The sequence below is a fragment of the Wyeomyia smithii genome, chromosome 3 (genome assembly GCF_029784165.1).
Source record: "Wyeomyia smithii strain HCP4-BCI-WySm-NY-G18 chromosome 3, ASM2978416v1, whole genome shotgun sequence".
NCBI classification, from domain to species: Eukaryota; Metazoa; Arthropoda; class Insecta; order Diptera; family Culicidae; genus Wyeomyia; species Wyeomyia smithii.
In genome coordinates this window covers 245389438-245412262 of record NC_073696.1, presented here as the reverse complement: position 1 = coordinate 245412262, position 22825 = coordinate 245389438, and the positions used below count along the sequence as shown (strand labels likewise).

Below are 22825 nucleotides of genomic sequence, written 5' to 3'. Positions count from 1 at the left end.
TCCCACGCAAAACTCTTTCCCGACGAATAGATCAATTCAGAAACAAACGTCGTCGTAGTGAACCAGCTTGACCACTTTGATACGATTTTTTTCTCAGAATGTAAGAACAAGCTGTAGCGGAACATCTGTTCCTGTTGGCGAGTCGACTGTTAGGCCTGAATTGCTTGGACTTTAGACGCTTTACCTTTCAGCTAGCAGTGAGAAAAAAATTGCCGAACAAGTTTTGCAAGACGGGATTCGCAGAAAAAGATTGGCTTGAAGGATTTCGTGAACGCCATCCGGGATCGTCATTCCGCACTCCGGAAAGAGCTTCAATTGCTCCAATAAACCGACAGTGGAGAAGTTTTTCAAAAAGCTGCAGGATGTAATAGGCGAGAAATTTTTTTACCGTCAGTATAACATGGACGAGATTACAGCTTATTTTTGTTGCTTATGAAGAGAAGGCATCTTTCTTGCTATCCGTACAATGTTTATTAAATTTTAACATTGTTTTGTGCTGTTTGAGAAGTTGATTATTCTTACCCCGCTATTTTTCACAGTGTAAAAAATAACCTTATTTTTGAATTCTGTGAACTCGATAAAGCAGTTAATTTTTGAGTACAGTTATTAGTTATAACATTCGATATAACTCTTTGTAGTGCAAAAAACGATTTTTACAAAAATATAAACACATTGATATTGATTTTATTTCAGTACTAGTTGAACATTCCCGGCGATGCTCGGGATCAAAGGCTTCACAGATAGATTTTTTTTTATATTTCATTGCTGCATTAGCTCAACTCACTTCAGGAATATAATTTACATCTTATACTTCCATCATCACTTTAAGTAGGGTGTCGAACGTCTTCGTCAGTGGTTTTCTTCGGACCTTCTTTGCATAAGATTGCGCCAGTAAAACTACCGAAGAAAACCACTGACGAAGACGTTCGATACAATATTCTGAGAACGCGCAGAACGGAAATACCCATATTGGTTTGTTTTTTTGTGATTTTGGGCTGATTTACAGAAACTGGGAGTCACCATTTTGGATTTCAAAATGACGTATGGAGTTCCACTTTCGAAAGTATTGAAATTGTTGGCCAAATATCACTTTAGAAGTCATAAATTTGCATGTTTCATGTAGTTTTGTGAATAATATATCAAATTTAGTAATCAGATACTTGTTATTTTTCTTCAAATGGTCTTCTCAACGTTAACAAACATTTTAATGAAAAAAAATTGTGTCATCGCTATAAAATGACGTATGGAGGTCCACTTTCGGAAGTATTGAAATTGTTGGCCATATATCACTTTAGGTTATTTTCCTGAAACCGGAAGTCGCCATTTTTTATCCACAAAACTTTGTAGAAAATAAGAAAATAAAAGATTTTTAATGCTTAAGCTGCCTCTTAGTCGATATTCAAACAAATGAATCGTAACCATTCCTGCAGCGAAATGTGAGTTTTAGTTTGGATTAACGCAAAAAAAGTAAAACAGTAAGATTAAGAGCTGAATGACCTTCTGGTTAAAAGCTCTCTAATAAAAATCAAATTCAAATTCAAAAGTACAAAAGTAAATCGAATGCCGTAAAATGTAACTATTCACAAAACTACGAAAACATCAGAAATGTAAAATGTTCATGCTCGAGACATGGGTTATTCTGCAAAAAAAAATTGTAGATGGAAGAACAACGAACATTTTATTGCAAAAAAAAACAAATCATTGAATTTTGATTCAGAGGCGAATTGCGCATAAAAAGTCAAAGTTTCGCATGTAATCGTATAAAAACGTATAAATTAAAATAAAATATTTTTCGGTGATTTTCTGTATTTTGTATGCTGTATGTGGTCCTCGTGGCTCTGTGGTTAGCGATGTCGATTGGCTCCCACACGGTTGTGATATCGGGTTCGATCCCCGATCAGGTCGAGAATTTTTTCGAACTGCAATTTTTCTCGACTCAGCTCTGGGGCACGGTGTATCGTTGTTCTTATCCTACAACATGCAAAATGTGCTAAAACAATATCGATAACGAATTTTCTCATCTAATCTGGTTGATCGAGAGCGCTATTAGAAGGCTGCAATATTGTTGTGCTGTATACAGAAAATCGTCTTCAAACATACATTTTATATTTTAACATAAACAAACATTTTAATGAAAAAATAATCACATGTCATCGCTTTGAATTTTGATTTAGAGGCAAATCCAGCATAAAAAGTCATAATTTTGCATGTTTCACGCAGTTTTGTGAATAATATCTCAAGTTTTAGTAATCATATACACTTTATTTTTCCTCAAATGTCTTTCCTGAACGTTAACAAACATTTTAATGAAAAAAAATCATATGTCAACGCTTTGAATTTTGATTTAGAGGCAAATTTAGCACAGAAAGCCATAATTTTGCGTGTTTTCGGTAGTTTCGTGAATAATATCTCAAGTTTTAGTAATCAGATACTAATTATTTTTCCTTACATATCTTTCCTGAACGTTGACAAACATTTTAATGAAAAAAGATTCACATGTCATCGCTTTGAAATTAGATTTAGAGGCGAATTCAGCATAAAAAGTCATAATTTTTCTTGTTTTACGTAGTTTTGTGAATAAAATCTCAAGTTTTAGTAAACAGATACTTGTTACTTTTCTTCAAATGTCTTTCCTGAACGTTAACAAACATTTTAATGTAAAAAAATCACATGTCATCGCTTTAAATTTTGATTTAGAGGCAAATTGAGCATAAAAATTCATAAAGTTGCATGTTTCACGTAGTTTTGTGAAAAATATCTCGAGTTTTAGTAATAATATACTATTTATTTTTCCTCAAATGTCTTTCCTGAACATTAACAAACGTTTTAATGAAAAAATAATCACATGTCATGGCTTTAAATTTTGTTTTAGAGGCAAATTCAGCATAAAAAGTCATAATTTTGCAAGTTTTACGTAGTTTTGTGAATAAAATCTCAAGTTTTAGTAATCAGATACTAATTATTTTTCCGCACATGTCTTTCCTGAACATAAACAAACATTTTAGTGTAAAAAATCATATGTCAACGCTTTGAAGTTTGATTTAGAGGCAAATTTGGCACAGAAAGTCAAAATTTTGCGTGTTTTACGTAGTTTCGTGAATAATATCTCAAGTTTTAGTAATTAGATACCTATCATTTTTTCTCAAATATCTTTCTTAAACATCAACAAACATTTTAATGAAAAAAGAATCACATGTCATCGCTTTGAATTTTGATTTGGAGACGAATTAAGTATAAAAAGTCATAATTTTGCATGTTTTACGTAGTTTTGTGAATAATATCTCAAGTTTTAGTAATCAGATACTAATTATTTTTCCTCGAATGTCTTCCCTGAACATTAACAAACATTTTAGTGAAAAAAGAATCCTATGTCATCGCTTTGAATTTTGATTTAGAGGCAAATTTAGCACAGAAAGTCATAATTTTGTATGTTTTACGTAGTTTTGTGAATAATATCTCAAGTTTTAGTAATTAGATAACTATTTTTTTTATAACTAATGTCTTTTCTGAACATCAGCGAACATTTTCATGTTAAAAAACGTACATGTCACCGCTTATTATTTTTGATTTAGAACGATTCAAAATGATGATGAATACTGTACACCACAGAGACTGAGGGAATAATATCAATAAGATCAAGCGTTACGGAATTCCATTTTTATATAGTAGACGGAATTCCATTTTTATATAGTAGATAAAATTTCAAATATATTAGGAGCGCCAAAGCATTCGTGAAGATTTTGCAATCTAACTGAGTTTGAATCGAACACTTATTCGCAGGATTGTTTTCTAAAAACATCATGACGCGACGAAACAAGGAGTTAACTTGATATACTTGATAAAATTTTTGCAGGACAAAAATTTGACATCCAGTGAATTGCCGATTAGCTCAAATGTGCAGATAATGAAATATTTGAAAGAATCTGATTGAATTCTTTATATAATTATAGTTGACCTAGGGGATGAGGAAAGAAGCAACAACACAAACGGATAAACTCACTTTTCAGGAAGAGCTTAAAAATACCATCAACGAACAGTCATAATCAGAACTCAATAACAAATCAATGAACCGCGCAAAATTCGAACGTTTTTTTGTCAAACAATTTTCAAAAATTGTTACAGAACCAAATCTTTATGAAACAGAGCTCCACATGCAGTGAGCGGGTTTTTTCTCTGACTCGATTAACTTCTCAGCATAAAACGCGCATCTCTTACCGAAAAAACTTTAAAAATTCTAATATTCTCGAAATCGTATTTAGGAAACTTACCAGCCAAACCAATGTCTTTTGTTGATTTTTTTAATGCTTTTTCATGAATTCGAATCTTTTTCTAAGTTATTTTTCATGTAATAAAAAATGTTCTAGTTCGCCGTTTTTATATATTTTTTTGCAAATTTTCTTTCACTGCCGGGATTTCTCGAATCATAGGAAGCTGCAAACCGTCGAGAAATGCACGCTGAGGATCCTCCGAAGCGGCCAAAAGCGATACAATCAGCCCGTAAAATGTTGTTCGGTTTAATAAGGGTTCGAAAGGCATAATATTCAAAGACTGTCTCGAATATGGTATAACAATCAACAAAAACTGTTATTGTGTTTTGTTTTATCGACTGAACGTAAAAGTTAAGGCGAAACGGCCGTATATGGAGAAGAACAAAGTGCTCTTTCACCAAGACAACGTTCTTGCTCGTTCTGCTTGTGATACGACCAATGAATTAAAGAAATTACGCTACGAACTGCTTCCTGATTTGTCGTATTCGACTGACTATTTGCTTCAACAAGTGCACGCATGTACACATGTAAACTTCATCGAAGAACGAAAAAGTTTTTTTTATAACAATTATCGTTTTCTCATTAATAGGCCAACGACCTTTTAGCTCATATAGAATTAGTGTTTTTAGTATTTTTTAGTGATAATGAATTTATGAACATGGTTCATATTCAAATACAAGAAGTAAAAGATCCTAAGGATAAAGTACCTTTTATATAGCAAAAAAGCCCTTGCTTGTTCTACAAATCCCCTGATCCTGATTCCTTGGTAATTCTATTTTTTCTTCAGGCCCTATACAATCTGTATAACACAGCTCAACCACACACATTTCTCCGGTCAGTTAAAAAGAAGAAGTCAAATCGAAGCTGCATCCCTCTGGCCAGTATCGCTAATTACAATTCCCTGGAGAGCACAATATATCTCTGGTCAGTTTTATTATAAGACTTTGTGCAGAGGAAGAAGTCATAACGAAACCTCGTTCCTTCTGTCAATGTCGCGCCACAATTACATTTCCCTGAAGGGATTCTTATTTGTATAATTTAGTTCTGAACGCATCGATTTTTTTAGAATCAATACACACACTTCTCCAGGCAATTCTAATTGCCGATACTTGGCAGGAGCAACCAACGAGGCTCGGTAAAAGGGCAGAAGAAATGTAGAGAAGGATGAAGGTATAAAAATTCGATGACAAAAGTACCCTTCTTTTCCGTATGACAGTTGTTAGAGAGATGCAGAGGTAAACTCGATCTCTGGCAACAACTATTAAAACACCTCCTTTCTTCTCCAACCGACCGTAAAGACGTAGCCGGCGCTGTTATCAATCTGTACAAAGCGGAAGCTACTGAATTGTTGTACATTGAAGATTGTAAATTAAGCTCAAATTAGCCATCTTACGGTGGTACTTTGTGTAAGCCTTGTTAGCTTAGATCCACCAAACCCAGGAGCATGTGAGACTTCGTAATAATGGTGCCAGCTCTGCACGCCAGCCCTTTGTATAGACCATCACTCTGCTTTAAAAATCAAAAAGCAGAAAAATCATGTTCGAGTACAATTTACCATAACTCGTTTCTCTTAACTGAGTCGTACGCTGTCCTGAAGTCTATGAACAGATGGTGAGTTTACAAGTTGAATTTTAGAAACATATCGAAGATTTGTCGCAAGGCGAACATTTGGTACGAAGTGGAGCGTCCCAGCTAGTCTCGAGGTACGATGCTGGCCTGACAAGCCAGGCGTCGTAGGTTCGAGTCTCGGCTCGGGAGAGACTGTTAGGTTCAGTAGGATTGTAGCGCTAGCCCCACAACTGTCCTGTACAAATAACAGTTGGCTGCGAAGTCTGTGTATAATAAACAGAAGGTCGAGTTCTGATACGGAATGTAGCACCAAGGCTTTGCTTTGCTTTGGAGCGTCCCACTCGAAAATTACATCGGTATCCACCAATGTTCATTCTGCTCCTTCCGACGCCTCTATCTTCCTCGTCGTTCAACAGCACACTAAAATGTTGCCAAATGTCGGTAATTAGGTTCCTTTTACTGTCGTTACCCTTGCCCAAGACAGAGAGTGTTTTGCCTTTCTCCTAGAAAGGTATAGCAATCACTGTAAAAACTAAAGATATAAAAGTGGGACCAAATGTCGTATATCACTCGACTCAGTTCGACGAGCTGAGCATTTTCTGTATGTGTGTATGTAACGCTCTCCCAATCTCACTCGATTTTCTCAGAGATGGCTGGACCGATTTAAATGGAATTAGTTGCAAATGAAAGGTCTAGTTGTCCCATAAGACACTATTGAATTTTATTGTAACCGGATTTCTAGTTTAGAGGTTATGTATCAAAATGTAAAAATCACGAAACATCAATATCTCAGAAACTACACAACCGATTTGAACAAAGTAATTTCAAATGAACGAGCAACCTAAAAAACCCTTAACTTTTGAATTTTATGGAGATTGAGCTTGTGGCTCAAACGTTATTTACAGAAACGTGTTCTGGAGACTGTTTAATCTCACTCATGTTTCTCAGAGATGGCTGGACCGATTTTCATAAAATCAGTGTCATATGGAGGTCTTGTTGCCTCATAAGCAGCCGTCGGAAAAGTACAGCAATTTTGCAACTGTCGTTCCAATGCAGGATTTACTGCTGGTGTCTACACTCTACAATTATCCAAGTTAGCTGTTATGAGGTCTGTGCTAAGCTTATTGGCAACGAGAAGTTCATTACCACTTCAACACTGTGCAGCGCCTGCTTATTTGATACTTATCCGCTAGCCCTTCTGTACACCGATCGTTGTAAATCATATGCTACTGTTTCATTCTAAGTTCTCTGTGTCTTCCTCCACAATCAGTGTGTACCTGTAACAGTCGTTTTGCAATGATAACATCCTTCGTTTTGCCTCTGGACGACTGTTATGACTTATGAGCGGAGGTTATGATTAAACTGTTACATGTTGAATGATATCGTTTGGAAAGCTGCTGATACTTGATCATAACACGTCTTGTAACGCGAACATAAGTAGATTAGGATAATTTAAGCGTGACGTGACAGACACAAAGAAATTGAGCTAACATCAGTTTTTAAATACGGTGTGGGTTTAAGTTATAGTAAAGTTTGGGTCTCTCATATAGAAGTTTGCCACTAGGTTTGAAATAACAGCTAGCAAACGCAGACAAAAAATCTGCTAAAAATCTAGTGTTCGTTTCGTGCGACAAAGGGCCATTTTTACGAATAAAATAAAAAAAAAAAACGAGCAATGGAATTTAACAAATAATTACACAATCTCAGGTATATTATTTAGAAATTTTATTTTTGCGAGTGTATCCAATCCTTTGAATTGTTTCCAATCGTTCATATAAGGGACAATGACATCTAGTAACTCCTCGTTCAATTTAATAATTAAAATTTTTGATAAATTTTCCTCACTCAGTTTTGTTCTGGCATCTGACAACACAAGTGCTAGAGCACTAAATGCTCTCTCGACAGAGGCTTGGGTTGCTGGATTTGATAAAATAGCGAGGGCCAACTTCGAAAGCTCAGGATGCGAATCTCTTCGTTCTTTCCAGTGCTTCCATATGTCAAAGCTGTGTGGTTTATGTGATTCCAAATCCAAAGAGCTGACTTGTTTTTCAAGTTTGCTCTCTGAGGATTCAGAACCGGTAGATGGGAACGAACCTCCAAAGAGGTTTGTTTGATGTGTTTTTATTTTCGGCAGGAGCGGTTGCATCCAATGATTGTTTAGGTTTAACAGATTTCATTCGCTCATATGTATCAAAGATGAAACGCTATAAAAAAAATTGTTAGCGTGATCAAAAAATAGATAAAAAAGATTGATTGGTATACTTTAGCCTCTTGCTTTTCTTCTAGAGAGAGAACAGTTGAAGATAAATAGTTTAGTCTCGGGTCAATTAACAAAGCAGCTTTAAACGGTAAATTTTCGCGGAGAAGTTCGAGTCTCCTATTCAGCGATGCTACCAATGATTCAGCTAAGTCACTTGAGGTAAGCTGCTTTAGTTCCATCATGCACCGAAGCCATTCGATAAAAAACTCCGACAAAGTTATATGTTTCGCCTGCATCAACTTAGTGCAGATATAAACGGGGTGTAAAGCAGTTTTGAATTCGTGAATAAAATTCCAGAATTTCGATAGATCTGAAATTGATGAATAAATAATTTTCAAAAAAGAAGTAGTAATGATTCAAGGTATCTTACCAAGCTCGCTGAACTTTTTTCCTAGATCTCTTTAAAATTTTTCATTGTCGTAGAAATTGACGATCATTTCGTAAATTCCTCCCCACCTAGTTTTCGCGTACAGCGGTGGAAGAGGAACTTCTCCATCTCAAACGAAGGTTTGTATAAAGCTTTTCTGCAATTTTTCGCAACTTTCGTAATGCTGGTCGTCGTTCGGTTTCACCACATCAACCACCGCCAATTGCAGAGTGTGGACGGAACATTGAACTAAATTTACTGTCGGGGCAAACTCCTCAATAATATCACCCAAAAAGTCCTCATCATCGTTTTCATCGTCGCTCTCAAGCATGGATTGTTGGAGCTTTGATGCGTGCATATCTTGGTCTAGCTGTCTAACAGCTGCCAACATATTTGCCCCATTATCGCAGGTTACACTAATGATTTGTTCAGAAGTGATATCGTACGCTACAAGAATTTCTTGAATTTTCTGCTTGATAACAATGGCTGTTTGCCTCTCCGTCAGCTCGAGCATTGCTATTCAGAATAAAAACAATAAAATAATAACAATTATATAATATAATATGATATGACATAATTTCGATGATGCTCATAATTCATTAATTGATTATCAATAATAATAATAATAATATATTAAAAATTGTAATTGTATTTTAATTATGATAATAAAATAACAAAGCATTAAATTTAATTTCTAATAATTTATTTCACCATTATCAAATTGCAAGAGTATGTCAAAAATCGATGATTGTTTTCCAAATAACATTTTGTTTCAAAATCAATTCTTGTCTATGTGGCGTCTCAAATTTATTTTTCAACACTTTATTGAAACGAGCTCGGAATTATTCACACATGAACCTACATGCCGTTTCAAGAGAGCAATAAGTGAACTACAGCATATTGTTAACATCGACATGTCGTCTGGAATTTAAAAAAAAAACAGACTAAGTTGATATTTAGGATGACAACTTCATGATTGCTAATTTATTGTATTTTTGTTTTAAATTCAATGTATTTTAATATTAATATGGCGAAAAATTACGTATGCAAAGTTGCTTAGTTAGTAGGGCTATGTTATTGTTTAGGAATTCTTGTGTGTGCTTACCAAGAGTTCGGATTACTACTTCTGCGCCATTCCAGAACTGAACATTAATGCCCTGTATGTGGCGGCCATATCGAGAAGCCGAATCAATTTTTATTGATAACAACTTCGAATTAACCTCTTCGCGAATCCGTTCCTTTATCTTTCTTGCACAAACGTCTAGATGATCAACAACTTTCCTGACGTTCAGCTTCATACCTAGCAAATTACATATAGGGTCAAGCAGCATCTTGAGTCCTTTTGATTCCACTTTCCTAAGAGGCATATGCTCTACTCCTATCAATCGTATTACTGCTCCAACAACGGTTTGATGGTCTATGGTGACAGCAACTTTTCCAACACGTTGTTTCTTCGTTGGCACTTCGCCGTCATTTTTAAACAAGCCGCCCACGCGTGCTAGCTCCATATGCTCGCATCTCAAATGGCGTAGAAAATTTCCGCAGTCTAATCTCTGGGGCTTTTGTTTATATTCACATTTCGAGTTGCCTTCAATGCGACAACATAAAAATCCATTTTCTAAGGTCATGCATTCCTCCGCGATACTTCTGAATGTCTTTTTTTTATCACCTGCGCCCTCGGCATACCATGCATCATTCTCATGTGATGCAACACTATTTAAAAACGTTTCACTCAACAAGCTCACATTATAACTCAAATCTTCCATTTGAAAATCTTTTTGCCTTCAAGATTATTCACAAACACAACCGCTTCCGATTGACTAATAACCTTTTATCTACTGACATAAGCTTTACAATGAAAACAATGCTCAACTTAAACGACAGGCATGCTATGATGGAAAAATAAATCAGTGACCATTTCGCTATGTCACGAACAGAGATGCCAGATATACAGACAAATCTGTATTATACAGACTTTCTGTGTTGCGATACAGACACGCATAAGCCTACAGATTTTATACAGACATTTAGTATAATACAAATATTACACAGATATCTGATATTCTACATAATGGTTTTACCAGTATACACAAAAAAACGAACACAAAAACCAAAAGTCACTGTAGCCGTTGCTGGAAAAAGTGAACTAGGAACTGAACACTTTGCAGAACATATTAATCTTGCGTTTTTGAGAGTGAAATCATGACAACGGGAATCGAGTCAGGCTATCGGGGTTTTTATCGGCCCCGTGGGCACTGATCTGCCTGTTTCGCCCCCAGTAACAAACAGCTGATTGTCTCGATCGATTGCCATGCAGGTTATATTGGTGAAAAGACCGTTTGTTCTATTCGGAGCAATATCCAACGTTGAAGAATTGCTTAAAATGTCCCAAACCTTGAAGGTACTATTTTTATAACCGCGAGACTTCTGCCATCATGTATTAGTTTAGCTACATTACGTTGAACGACGATTTTTATCACGGGAAAGACTCTTACTTCTATGTGTTACTTAGATTTAAAAGATAAATTAGTTATCGATTAATCGACCAACTATGATAGACTCGAAAAAGAACAATCAAAACGAGCAGTAAAACAAAACAATCTGACAGGTCGACAAATAATTAGGTATCAATGTATCGGTAACTTTTTTTCGCAGCGGTATACAGACTTATACAGACATTTTTATGGATTATACAGACTTGCCAAAAAAAAGTCTGGCATCTCTGGTCACGAAGCATGTACCTGAGTTCAAATGTAACGCGACAAAACAGCATGCGTTGCATCGCGCACAGGCGAGAAGAGCAACTGTAATGTAATCACTGAAATGCATGGAGAATGCAACGGCAACGTTGCAAGTCGCACAATTTTATTTTCATCGGCTGTTACGTTTTGATTGGTGTTACTACTGTTGCTGGGGAAGAAGCACTGATGTCGCCCAACGGCTGTCGTAGTACTGTACATTTTCTAAGGCTGCTCATAAGACCCTATTTAATTTTTTTGCAAACGGATTATTACTTTGCCTGTTATGTTTAAAAATGTGAAATGCAGCTATGAAAAGAAACATATTCCAAAGACTACATAAACTCACTCACTTTGCTCAGAGATTGTTGAACCGATTTCCACAAAATTAGTGTGAAATGAAAGGTCTAGCTGCCTCAAAACACCCTATTGAATTTTGCTGTAATCGGACTGTAACTTCGTCTGTAATGTATCGAAATGTGAAAATCACGAAACTTCATTATCTTAGAAACTACACAACCGATTTGAACAATATTCATATCAGATGAACGGGCTAGTTAAGGGTTAACTGATGAATTATGATCGAACACGTGGTTTCAAAGTTTGGCTGCCCTACACGTTCCCTTTTCATTTGATTATAATCGAACTTAATCAACCGTTATGTATTATATTGTTAAAACAACGAAAGACTTTATCACAAAGATTACACGACTTATTTGAACATAACTAGTGCCATACAAACGAGTCATCTCTCAAACTTACAAATAACAAACTTCATAACATTTTGATATGTGGCTCAAAAGTTATAGACAGAAATGAAATTCAAAGACTAGATCAATATATGTAGCCCCAACATAATTTAAATGTGGTATCGTACTATTTGAACGTTCCCGGTATCGCTCGTGATTAAAATGTTCGAAATTAGGAGGCATTTCTTTTATTTCGCTATTTCTTAAGCACTAACATTACGTAAAATTTCATAATTTATACTTCAATTACAACATCAATATTTTAGAACCCAAAGAGTGAATATACCTTTATTGGATTCAAGCGTTCGTGTAAATCTATTTTTACGAATAATAAGTTTGAATGAAAAAGGCTGGGTCTGACCGCTAGGTTGATTAATTTAGGTTTTTTTTGTAGAAGCTCCTCGCATCATACCTGGAGAAGCAGCCTTCCGCCTCCGCAAGAACACGCTTCCAGTGCTGACGTTTCTTCCGGCGATGGAGTCTCTTTTCAGCGGCTCTAGCCGCTTGATATCTCCCTCCGCTCTGACGTATCACAGCGTGTTACAGCCTTATGTCTGTAACATCTGAAAAGTGCCGACCATCAATCAAAACATGGTCGATCTGAGATCAGGCCACCTCATTCGGGTGCCACCAGGTGTGCTAGGCCATTATCGTTTGTAGTAGAGTGGAAGCTTTCTCTACCAATTACGGGGTGGAAGAAGTCTTCCTGCTCGACCATTTGTGCATTTGCATCTCCGATAACGATCTAGATCCCCCATCACCAGGTTTATCATTGGTCGGTGCGTACACATTGATTAGGCTGTAATTGGTGAATTGGTCTTCAATTCTCAATATGATCACAGATCGGCGTACATCTAAAAACACGCTTATCTGTTTCTCTATTAGCACGAAACTGGATCCTCTCTCTGCTTTTAAACCGCCTCTGCAGTAGACTGCAGACCACAAGCGTTGCCGAAACTGTCACATAATGCAATGAAATCGAAGACGTGATAACCTTCTTGAAATCGTCTGCGAGAAGCTTTCACTGATTCTTTGTTACCATATAGGATGCTCCTCCGTTCTGGCGGAATAAGTTGTCGTAGATGCAGTACTCGGCATAAATTCTCGTGCACTCTAGCAAACTGAAGCTATAGATTTCTGCACGCAAAATTCCAGCACTAAACACAGCACGACGGATAAACTTGTGCGGAATGGATTCACGATAGATGCAAACTCGAGTATTGATCGAACTAGGGAGCAAATGAGGACACGTAAGCAGGTGAGATCACTCACGATTGGCTTGGTTGTTGGTAGTCTAGCAACACGCCAAGATCTCTGACTTCATCACATCGTTCAAGTACCTGATTATCTATGACGTAGTTGTAGAGAATCTCTTTTGAGAAGGTCTTTTGAGTGGCCGATATGAGATCACGTAACACTTCGACAAGCTCAATTTCAAAAAGTTTGGCTTGCACCAATACACGAAGTTATCCAGTAGCTTTGGGGGTTTCCTGCAATCGGTTTCATTTCGTATGATGAGGTATATTTTTAAATCGTCAGCATAAATTAGGATTCCACCATTCGCAAGAAGTATCGTCACATCCTTGAAAAGTAGTACAAATAACGGTGGACCAAAATTGCTTCTTTGAAGCACACCAGAGGATGTATACTGTTTATCCGACTTTAAAAGTAAAGCTGTCTGTTGCTCAAATAAGAACCCCTTCATTAAACCTGATATTGATCTAAATTCAGAAGCTTAGGGTCCGTCTTCTTCGACTAACGCAAATACAGTGCGTTTTCGATTTCATCACGGTCAAAAAAAATTTGACGAAACCGTGAATTTAGCGAAATGATAAAAATTGAATTTTTTGTGTTGGATTCAATTGAAATTTATGATATTTTGAGTAAAATGATGGACTTGAATAGTTGAATGGAATATAATTTCAAGATACAAATGAATAAACAAGAAAAGGTTAGTTTCTGATATTTTTCTCTATTGAATTTTCGCGGGCTTTCTCACGGCTATTATACATGCCATATCAATATGATTTGTACTGCCCATTCTTTAGCATAGCTAGCAGAGTCTAATGCTTGTTTATGTGAAATTGTGGAGCCGCTAGATTTTATAATTTTTAAAACCACGCTCTATGAGGACCGAACTGTAGGGATTTTTAAGTTGTTAACAGATCTTCTTTCTCAACTGCTCGAATAATACGTAATTTTTGCTTCAAAAACAATGAAATACGTATTTCACGGTACATTTTTCTCTAAATTATGACAAACTATTTGTAACAGATATGACACTTGGTTGCCTCAGAAAATTGATCAAATAAATTGAGTTTATAAAACTATACACATGCAAGGACACAAGGCACAAATGAAAATGATGTTTCGAATACATTTTCTACAACTGGAAGTACATTATTCTTGATTTGAAGTTATTTTTAAAAAAGCGTGATAAAAACGAAAAAAAAAACGTGATAAAATCGAGCGTGAATTTGGCAAGTAGTGATAAAAACGACTGTTGATAAAAGCGAAAAAGCACTGTAGTGGATTCCGATTATTCCATTTCATACCCTAAATCCGCTTTATTCATGATAGTATCCATGAAAAAAAAAACTGGTTTTCTTGCCACAAAAACAAATCTTTTCCATATTTTTCCACAAACTTATCCTCGCAAATAAACTTGAATTTGTTAGAAAACTTCATCGCGAGCTTGAGCATTGAAGAATTTGATTTGGTTGAAATTGGTTTCCGCATTGGTTTCATCGTCGATCAAGACCCGCATCCAACGCACAACTTGTTTAGGGTTGCGATTGGGTTGTCAATTAATTTTTACAAAACTTATAAATCCTGCGATCAGCATTCAGTTCACACACTTTCAACTGCCATTGGAGATCAAGGGTTTCACTTTTACGTTTGGTTCACACTCATGGTACAGTAGCTTTATGATAATCTAGCAGTTTCAGCGGCTGCTGGATCTTAGAACTAACAGCACAATTATTTTTTTCGGAATCATGTTGATTCAATGTAAAAAATAGTCGAGAACTGTTCAAACATAAAAAGCGCTGTCAGAAGCTCGCATACCTGTTGCATTTCGTAATGATCTTAGCTTCAGGAGCTGACCGAATGGTTACGTATAGTTACAGCTTTCAGCAAAGCATTACGAAGAGAAAAGCTAGAAACGTTTTGAAATGGAATCGATGAGGTTCGTAGCTTACATTTGGCGGCATGAACCAAATTAGGATGAACCTTCCAAGCAACGAGAAACTTTTCATAATGGTTCCATGTTCATCGAAGAAGGTGAGGCAAACAAAGGTAAGTGGGAGAGGCTTTTTGCACCATTCACATACACCTACCTAGCTTTGCCATCAAACTTTTCGGTTGGTAAATTACATTACCGAGAGCTACAAATTTCGATGGTTGATGAGGCCTCATTGTTACCGAACGTGGCCAGAATCAGAACAGTAATAGCTTATCAGTAAGATTTATGTCACGTAACACTCATGCTGATTGTCGCATTTGATCGTCATTAATTTCAGAACAAAACATAGGCACCGAAATTCATGGATTAAATTTTAATTTATTTAAACAAGAATCATTCTATACAAAATCAAATATATCAGAGCTTGTCACACCACAACCAAATTAGATTAGCTCTGAGCAGTGCTATAAGAATGAGACATTCACAGTCTTCTAACACTCACAACAGCAGTGAAAGCGAAACACAGAACGGCACTTTAATAGCTATTAACCACAACTGGATGTGGTCTTTTAAGTTATTATATGGAGCATTATTGTGCCTAGAGAGCGTACCTACTTGTGTTCAAAGCAGCTGCTTCAGAGTTGAAATGACTATGATAAACCACAACCCTTGAAAAAACAATTTTTTTGTTGAACACACCCAATAAATAACTTTTTGTAGAATAGAATGCAAGGCTACTGGCATTCGATTCTCAACTCAACTGTCAAAACCAGTTACTTTACTTACCGCCATCGACATCATGTGGTGAACCGTGGCCCCCGCCCCGGAACTGTGCCCTCCGTGGCTACCGTCGGCATGACGGTCTATCGCTAATTCTATACTATCGGATACCGTATGACCGTGCGAACCGTGATCCATTGCGGCATGGTGACCATCGTGCACATTTGCCCCCGCCGACAGATTCATCGGGATTTGGCTGTAGTCGTGGTGTTCTGAGTGATCCATACTAGTTCGCGGCACGTTACCAAACCGGATAGAGCGTTGCAGTGGGATAATCTGTAACCATGGAAACAATGGATATAAGTTGCAGGCTGGTTATGTAAGAAGTAGTGTTTCGCAGAGATTGAAAGTAAGGGTAGGTATTTTACATAATGTTAAGCTAGGAGAATAATTCCCCGTTTCCGTGTACTTCGCATTTAATGCGAATAAGTTATTCCAAAAATATAATAGTCAAACAAATTTCAGGAAAACTGCATATCTACTGGTCCAGATTAGAAGGAAATTAAAGCGGTGAGCATGTGAACTGCTTCGTCGTGGCAATCTGTTTAATGGATTACGAAATCAGTGCTGATTTCAGCGTCACATTAGGAAAACACACTACACTACATATAAAAAGTAAATGAACATGACACTTGACATAACCGCAGAATATGCAATTTATGCAGATTAGGAAAAACGAAGTAGTTTCTAGCTTCGTACTTGGTTCTCAGATGCAAAAGTTATCGTAATCTCTTGCAACAAAAAAGTGATGATCAAATGGTTTCTTCTGGCATTTCAGTTTTTTGTTAGTTACTTTTTTTGTGTTTTGAACTCAGACACATATTTCTTCTTTATAACAGAGATATTTTTACTAGATAAATGACAGGAAATCTTAGGAAAATTAAATAATAATGTTAAAGCTGGAAGCTTACAAGGGAACCAAAACTGGAATGAGAATGATTCCTATGTTTGTCCATCAGAACCATAACTTTCGAAGAAATATGTTCCGGTATCAACCAAATACCGGCATCCATGACAGTAGCCCGAAAGAGAGCGGCTGCCCAACAAAGTTAAAGGACCGATTCTACACCAAAGACGACTCTCCCGAAAGTGCAAGTTCAAGCACCTGTTCGATTTGAAGGTTATGTTGTACATCACAATATCCGATAGTTTTGGATTCAACATGATGTGTACTATAGAAAGTGTTTGTACAAAATACTGATTTCATTTCTTCAAAAGCGTCATTCTAGTGGGAAATACGTGTTTCGGATGGATGCCAAGAAAACACTAAAGTTACTGGAGAGCCAAAATATGTGTCAAATGCCGGAACCTGACAAATCTTTCTCGGTTTATTGTGCTCCACGGTAGACAAGCATAACTGGAAGACCACCAAGCAGCACACGAAAAGAAAAATCGATGTGGCAACCATCCAACGTTTCAATGTCATAACTAAGCTGCGCCCCACAGTGGACCACGAAGCGTATGATAAAAATCACTAGCCTCATGTTAAAGACTTAAGTTAACCCTTTGCATGAAATAAATGAGTTTGAATAAAACTTTTCTCCTGCTTTTCATTCTCATTTCTATAGGACAGCCTTTAAAAGGATACGATGTATGTATGTTTGATTGCTTTTTAGCGCACAACTTCCTTCGATTCGTGCTCTTGAAATTTAATTACACCCTTACTCTGCGGGATACAGCTTGAATAGTCTTTTCAAGACGCACTCGAGGTTTGCTGTAACGAACAAACCTCTTGTTTGAACAACAAATTGAATTCCTTAACTGTAAGTACAGAATAATAAAGAATCCCCAACTCTGGAAAAAAATCTAGTTTACTGTGACTTCCGAAAAGCATATCATGGGAAGAGCACTGGAAGTAGAATAGAGTTGCTTAGAATTTCACTTATTGTCAGTTACAAGCTAATATGCAGCACCAATAGAACCAATAGGTTGGTAAGTTCTTGGGATGGCCGATAAAAATTAATAAAAAATATGATGTTCGTACATCCCCCACGGGTTTATACACAACTTTGCTTTCCCCTAATACAATATAAGCAACTATAGAGCGATATTCACTCATTTTAATGACTATCAAAGCTGATTTCAAACCAACCAAACCAAGTTGTGAAACATCAGATAACTATAAGTTGAAAAATAACAATCAAAATTAAGCACAAATCAACTTAATAACAGATAATCGTTAAAATAAACAAACTTCTCAGATTTCTTTCAAACTGGGTTTTCAGATAGATGATTTATTTACGTAAAACTCTTCTGAACAAAACAAAGCGGGCACTCTTGTTAAAAAAATCTAACAAAAACTTTTTCATATCAAACACTGTTTTACTATTTTGGTTATATTTTTTTCTACAGAAATTCTAAATTAAAAATAATTTTAGGTACTTCAATTTTTTCGTGATAATGAAATAAACGAAAACGAAAACGGAAATAAAAACAACATGCAAAACATTAATTTGCTTCAAGAACTAAAAACATTTTTTGTCTGATGACTAACATTTTAAGTTGTAAAGTAGGCAATGTATGTACAGTCGAATCCCTTTATAGCGACATCGCAAGGACTGTCGTTATAGCGAAATGTCGCAACAGTACGAAGAATGCTTGCATATGTAGAACAGAAGGTACCGTTGAGAATGTCGTTATAGATTCAGCAATGTCGTTATAGAGAGATTCGACTGTACTATTGTCGTAATAAAGAATGACAAGTATGTGTTTTGGTATGCCGTTATAGAGGAAGATCGTGATAGCAAAATGTCGCAATAAACCGAAGAATTTTAGTATAAAACAGAAGGGACTGTTGAGAATGTCGCTATAGCGAGATTTGTCACTATAAAAAGTGTCGTTATAGAGGGATTCGACTGTATGTAGGTATGTTAAATATAGTAAGTCGCTATGCAAAGTGTGAGAGCGGCTGTCTCTCAGTTACAAAAATAACTGACACAGTGTGTGTTGATCGAGGCGTACTTGGAACATGACACAATAGATAAGGGTGATCGATATGAGTCTTAGGGGAAACTACCTCCCCAGTAGTTTAATTGGCCAAAACACCATACCGGAGACATCGGAGATTGTGGGTTCGAGTCCCGTCTAGGAGAGGGAAATTTTTCTTCGTTCACATAATGACAAATCGTTAGTCATCTCTTTTCCTACTTTTCCTATCCCACATAGTACGATGTTTTCTTGCACACAGACACAGCGTTTTTGTTTTTCATGCCGCTCACGAACAACCACTGCACAGTGGTCCAATAAGGCAAAAAGTGGAACTAAATTCCATAGCGCCTTTTACCTTCATCCTAGCTTAAAAGTGTCTTCGGAACAATTGTTTGTATGAATGACCCGCATAATCGCAAATTGTCAAAAAGTATGAAAAGTTTACTATACTAAAAATAAAAAAAATAACTTTTTGTGTTAAGAGATAGAAGAATAGTTTATGCAGCAAAGTTGTAGAAGATTCAAAAATATGAAACTTTGTTGAAAAAAAGAAAATCCTATCTTCTTTCGGTACAAAGTTATAAAGTAAATTACATGGAACTTACTTAGAAGTTAGTTTTTTGTACTTAACTTTTGTTATTTGCAATTTACACGGAAGTATTGTTCAGAGGAATCGTTAGGACACATAAAACACACATTTTTGCCAAAGGTCATATATCTCCAGGACTTTTCCTTACAAAGTTATATCATATTTCAGCTTATTTTTTTCGATAACTTCAAGAACGTATAGGTTAAAAAGGGGCAAGTGGAATCATGATGTCAATACTTTTCCTTGAAGTTAGACTAAAGTACTAAAATCTCCTGTAAGTTCCATTTGTCCCAATCCGACCATATTAGAGTACGGCGAGCATATGCTACAGTAGGTTTATTAGGTAGGTTTTTTTAGGTAGGTATATATCCAAAATACTAACTTTTTTGTGTTACGAGATAGAGGAATGGTTAATTCGGCAATGTTTTAGAACGTGCAAAAATATGAAACTTTGCTGAACAAATAAAATTCCTATCTTCATTGGGTACAGAGTTACAGCGTATATTCTATGAAAGTTACTTAAAAGTTAGTTTTTTGTACTTAACTCTTGTTAGTTACATTTTACAAGAAAACGTTGCTTTAAAGAAGCATGTGGGCATACAAAACACACGTTTTTGTTGAAGACCACACATCTCCAGGACTTTTCCTTACAAAGTTTTAGCACATTTCAACATATTTTTTCGATAACTTTAACAACGTGTAGAATAAAGGTGGATTGAGACAGATGGAACTTATAACAGTTCTGAGCGCTCGAGCTAAACTTCGAGAAAAAGTATTAACATCATGATTCTACTTGCCCCTTTTTACTTTATACGTTCTTAAAGTTATCGAAAATATAAGCTAAAACATGCTATAACTTTGTAAGGAAAAGTCCTGGAGATGTGTTGCCCTCAACAAAAACGTGTGTTTTGTATGCCCAAATGCTTCTTCAGAACAACGTTTTCTTGTAAAATGTAGCTAACAAAAGTTACGTGCAAAAAATTAACCTTTATGTAACTTTTACAGAATATACTCTGTAACTCTGTACCCAATGAAGATAGGAATTTTGTTTGTTCAGCAAAGATTCATATTTTTACACGTTCTAAAACATTGCCGAATTAACCATTCGTCTATCTCTAAACACAAAAAAGTTAGTATTTTGGATATATGAAAACCTACTGTAACATATGCTCGCCGTACTTTAATGTGGGTGGATTGGGACAAATGGAACCTTAAAGTATTAACATCATGATTCCACTTGCCCCTTTTCAACCTATACGTTTTTGAAATTATCGAAAAAATAAGCTATAATATGATATATCTTTGTAAGGAAAAGTCCTGCAGATATATGGCCTTTGGCAAAAATGTGTATTTTGTTTGTCCTAACACAACCTCTGAACAGTACTTTCGTGTAAAATGCAACTAACAAAAGTTAAGTACAAAAAACTAACCTTTGAGTAAGTTCCATGTTATATACTTCATAACTTTGTACCGAAAAAAGATAGGGTTTTCATTTGTTCAACAAAGTTTCATATTTTTGAATCTTCTACAACTTTGCTGCATAAACTATTCTTCTATCTTTTAACACAAAAAAAAATATTTTTTTTTTATTTTTAGTATAGTAAACTTTTCATACTTTTTGACAACTTGCGATTATGCGGGTCATTCATACAAACAATTATTCCGAAGACACTTTGGCGTCGTACACAAAATACGTAACGCATGAAGGGGAGGGGGTTAAGTCTGCGTTACTTATTGTTACATAGGGGGGAGGCGGGGTAGTTGAGCCCGTTACGTAACTGAGATGTTTGCTCAAAATTGCAAATTTGGAAGGGGGACAGGTTATCCAGCGTTACGTAATTTCAGAGGGGGGGAGTCATATCGAACGTTATTTATCGTTACATAGGGGGGGGAGGAGGTCTGAAATCTAGGTTTTTAGCGTTACGTAATTTGTGTACGAATTTAAGCTAGGATGAAGGTGAAAGTCGCTATGGAATTAAGTTCCACTTTTTGCCTTATTGGACCACTGTGCACTGGCGGTTCCAACCCCAAAAAATCACTATTACAGATCTCGGCAAACTCCAAATTCCATTTAAATGCTATAGTGTATTCGAAAAAGTTTTTGTAGATCTCAAATGGCAACTTTTGATGCAAATAGATTTTTGATTAATCCCCCTATTAGAGGGATGAAAATTTTATTTTTTTATTACTTGTCAAATCAAAGTGAAGTCTTTGGCAGAGTTGTAGGTAATTTTATGTTAGCTCAGAGATAGACACCTTCATTTGTTTTATTTTTGTTCAATATGACATCCGTAACGGTTGGTAAATGGCTGGGCACGTGTCACTTGAGACTCCATTGTGGTCAGTCACCTCTGTCCAGCAACTCTTATTCCAACCTCCATGAGGTGCCAATTGGAATACGAGTAACCTCAGAGGAGATCGGGTAACCAACCCCCGGTGGAAACTATGGTCGTATGCTGACTGGGAAGGGGGGTCGTACGCGGCTGTATCCACATGTTAGGGGCGGCGTACAATAGCGTCTGACCCGAAGCGGGCGGCTGAATTACGAACGGTGCCTCACAAGCTATATCTAAGACGGCAGCCCCGTCGTGAGACTAGGTATCGCAGTCTTAGAAAGGTAGCATACTGAAGGTAAATTACTACGAACAATCTAGATATACAGTCATGGAGAAAATAATAAATACACTTGCAGTTTTGGATAATGTTTCGTATTTGCGCACTGAATTTAATTGTTGTATGATGTTATGTTACGTCATTATGATCCTCTTTTTCAAAGAGGCACGGAGAAATTTCTCTGTCGGTGATTCCGAAAATTTTTTTCGTGAGTTAGTGTTTTTGGAGTGGCGATAAAAATAAATACACTATTGAAATATATATACAAAACAATCCAAATTAGCTTTATTTCTCTACATATCGTTGAAAAAGTGACCTTTAACGTTACAAAACTCACTTTCAAATTTTTGTGGCTTGTCCTTTGTTTTGTAAATATTCAATCTTCCGGGTATGTTTATCACCAGGTTTTCACGAGTAGAAGCTGAACTAGCATTTCACGCTGCCTGTCCGACGTTCCATAAGTCTGTTTTATTCTTTGATCCTAAACATATAGTATTGAAAACACGAAGATGATTTTCAAACGAAAATATAAGATTATTAATTTGACCAGCGCAGAATCCTAGTTTTAATCCTTTAGAAATTCTGTGGAAGATTGGAAAAGTCTAGGTTGCAAAGCATCATCCAAAGAATAAAACAGACTTATGGAACGTCGGACAGGCAGCGTGATATGCTAGTTCAACTTCTACTCGTGAAAACCTGGGGGTAAACATTCCACGAAGATTGAATATGGCTTTACAGAACAAAAAACAGGCCACAAAATTTTGAAAGTGAGTTTTGTAA

General features: G+C 36.3%; 1 protein-coding gene and 1 long non-coding RNA gene across 5 annotated transcripts in view; both read right to left on the bottom strand.

Annotated features, from left to right (window-relative positions):
• LOC129732673 (high affinity copper uptake protein 1) overlaps nt 1-22825 on the bottom strand; it is an 80795-nt gene that overhangs the window by 16881 nt on the left and 41089 nt on the right. For all 4 annotated transcript variants that reach the window (XM_055693756.1, XM_055693755.1, XM_055693753.1 and 1 more), the window contains one exon: nt 15922-16191. In XM_055693756.1, coding sequence (XP_055549731.1) covers nt 15922-16140 — 219 coding nt within the window. In that variant the 5' untranslated portion in view covers nt 16141-16191. The remainder of the gene's footprint in view (nt 1-15921; nt 16192-22825) is intronic.
• Nucleotides 7555-8947, bottom strand: LOC129732674 (uncharacterized). The gene is made up of 3 exons (XR_008729313.1): nt 8468-8947; nt 8100-8407; nt 7555-8041 (listed from the first exon to the last, which is right to left on the bottom strand). It is a non-coding gene; the product is annotated as an uncharacterized LOC129732674 (long non-coding RNA).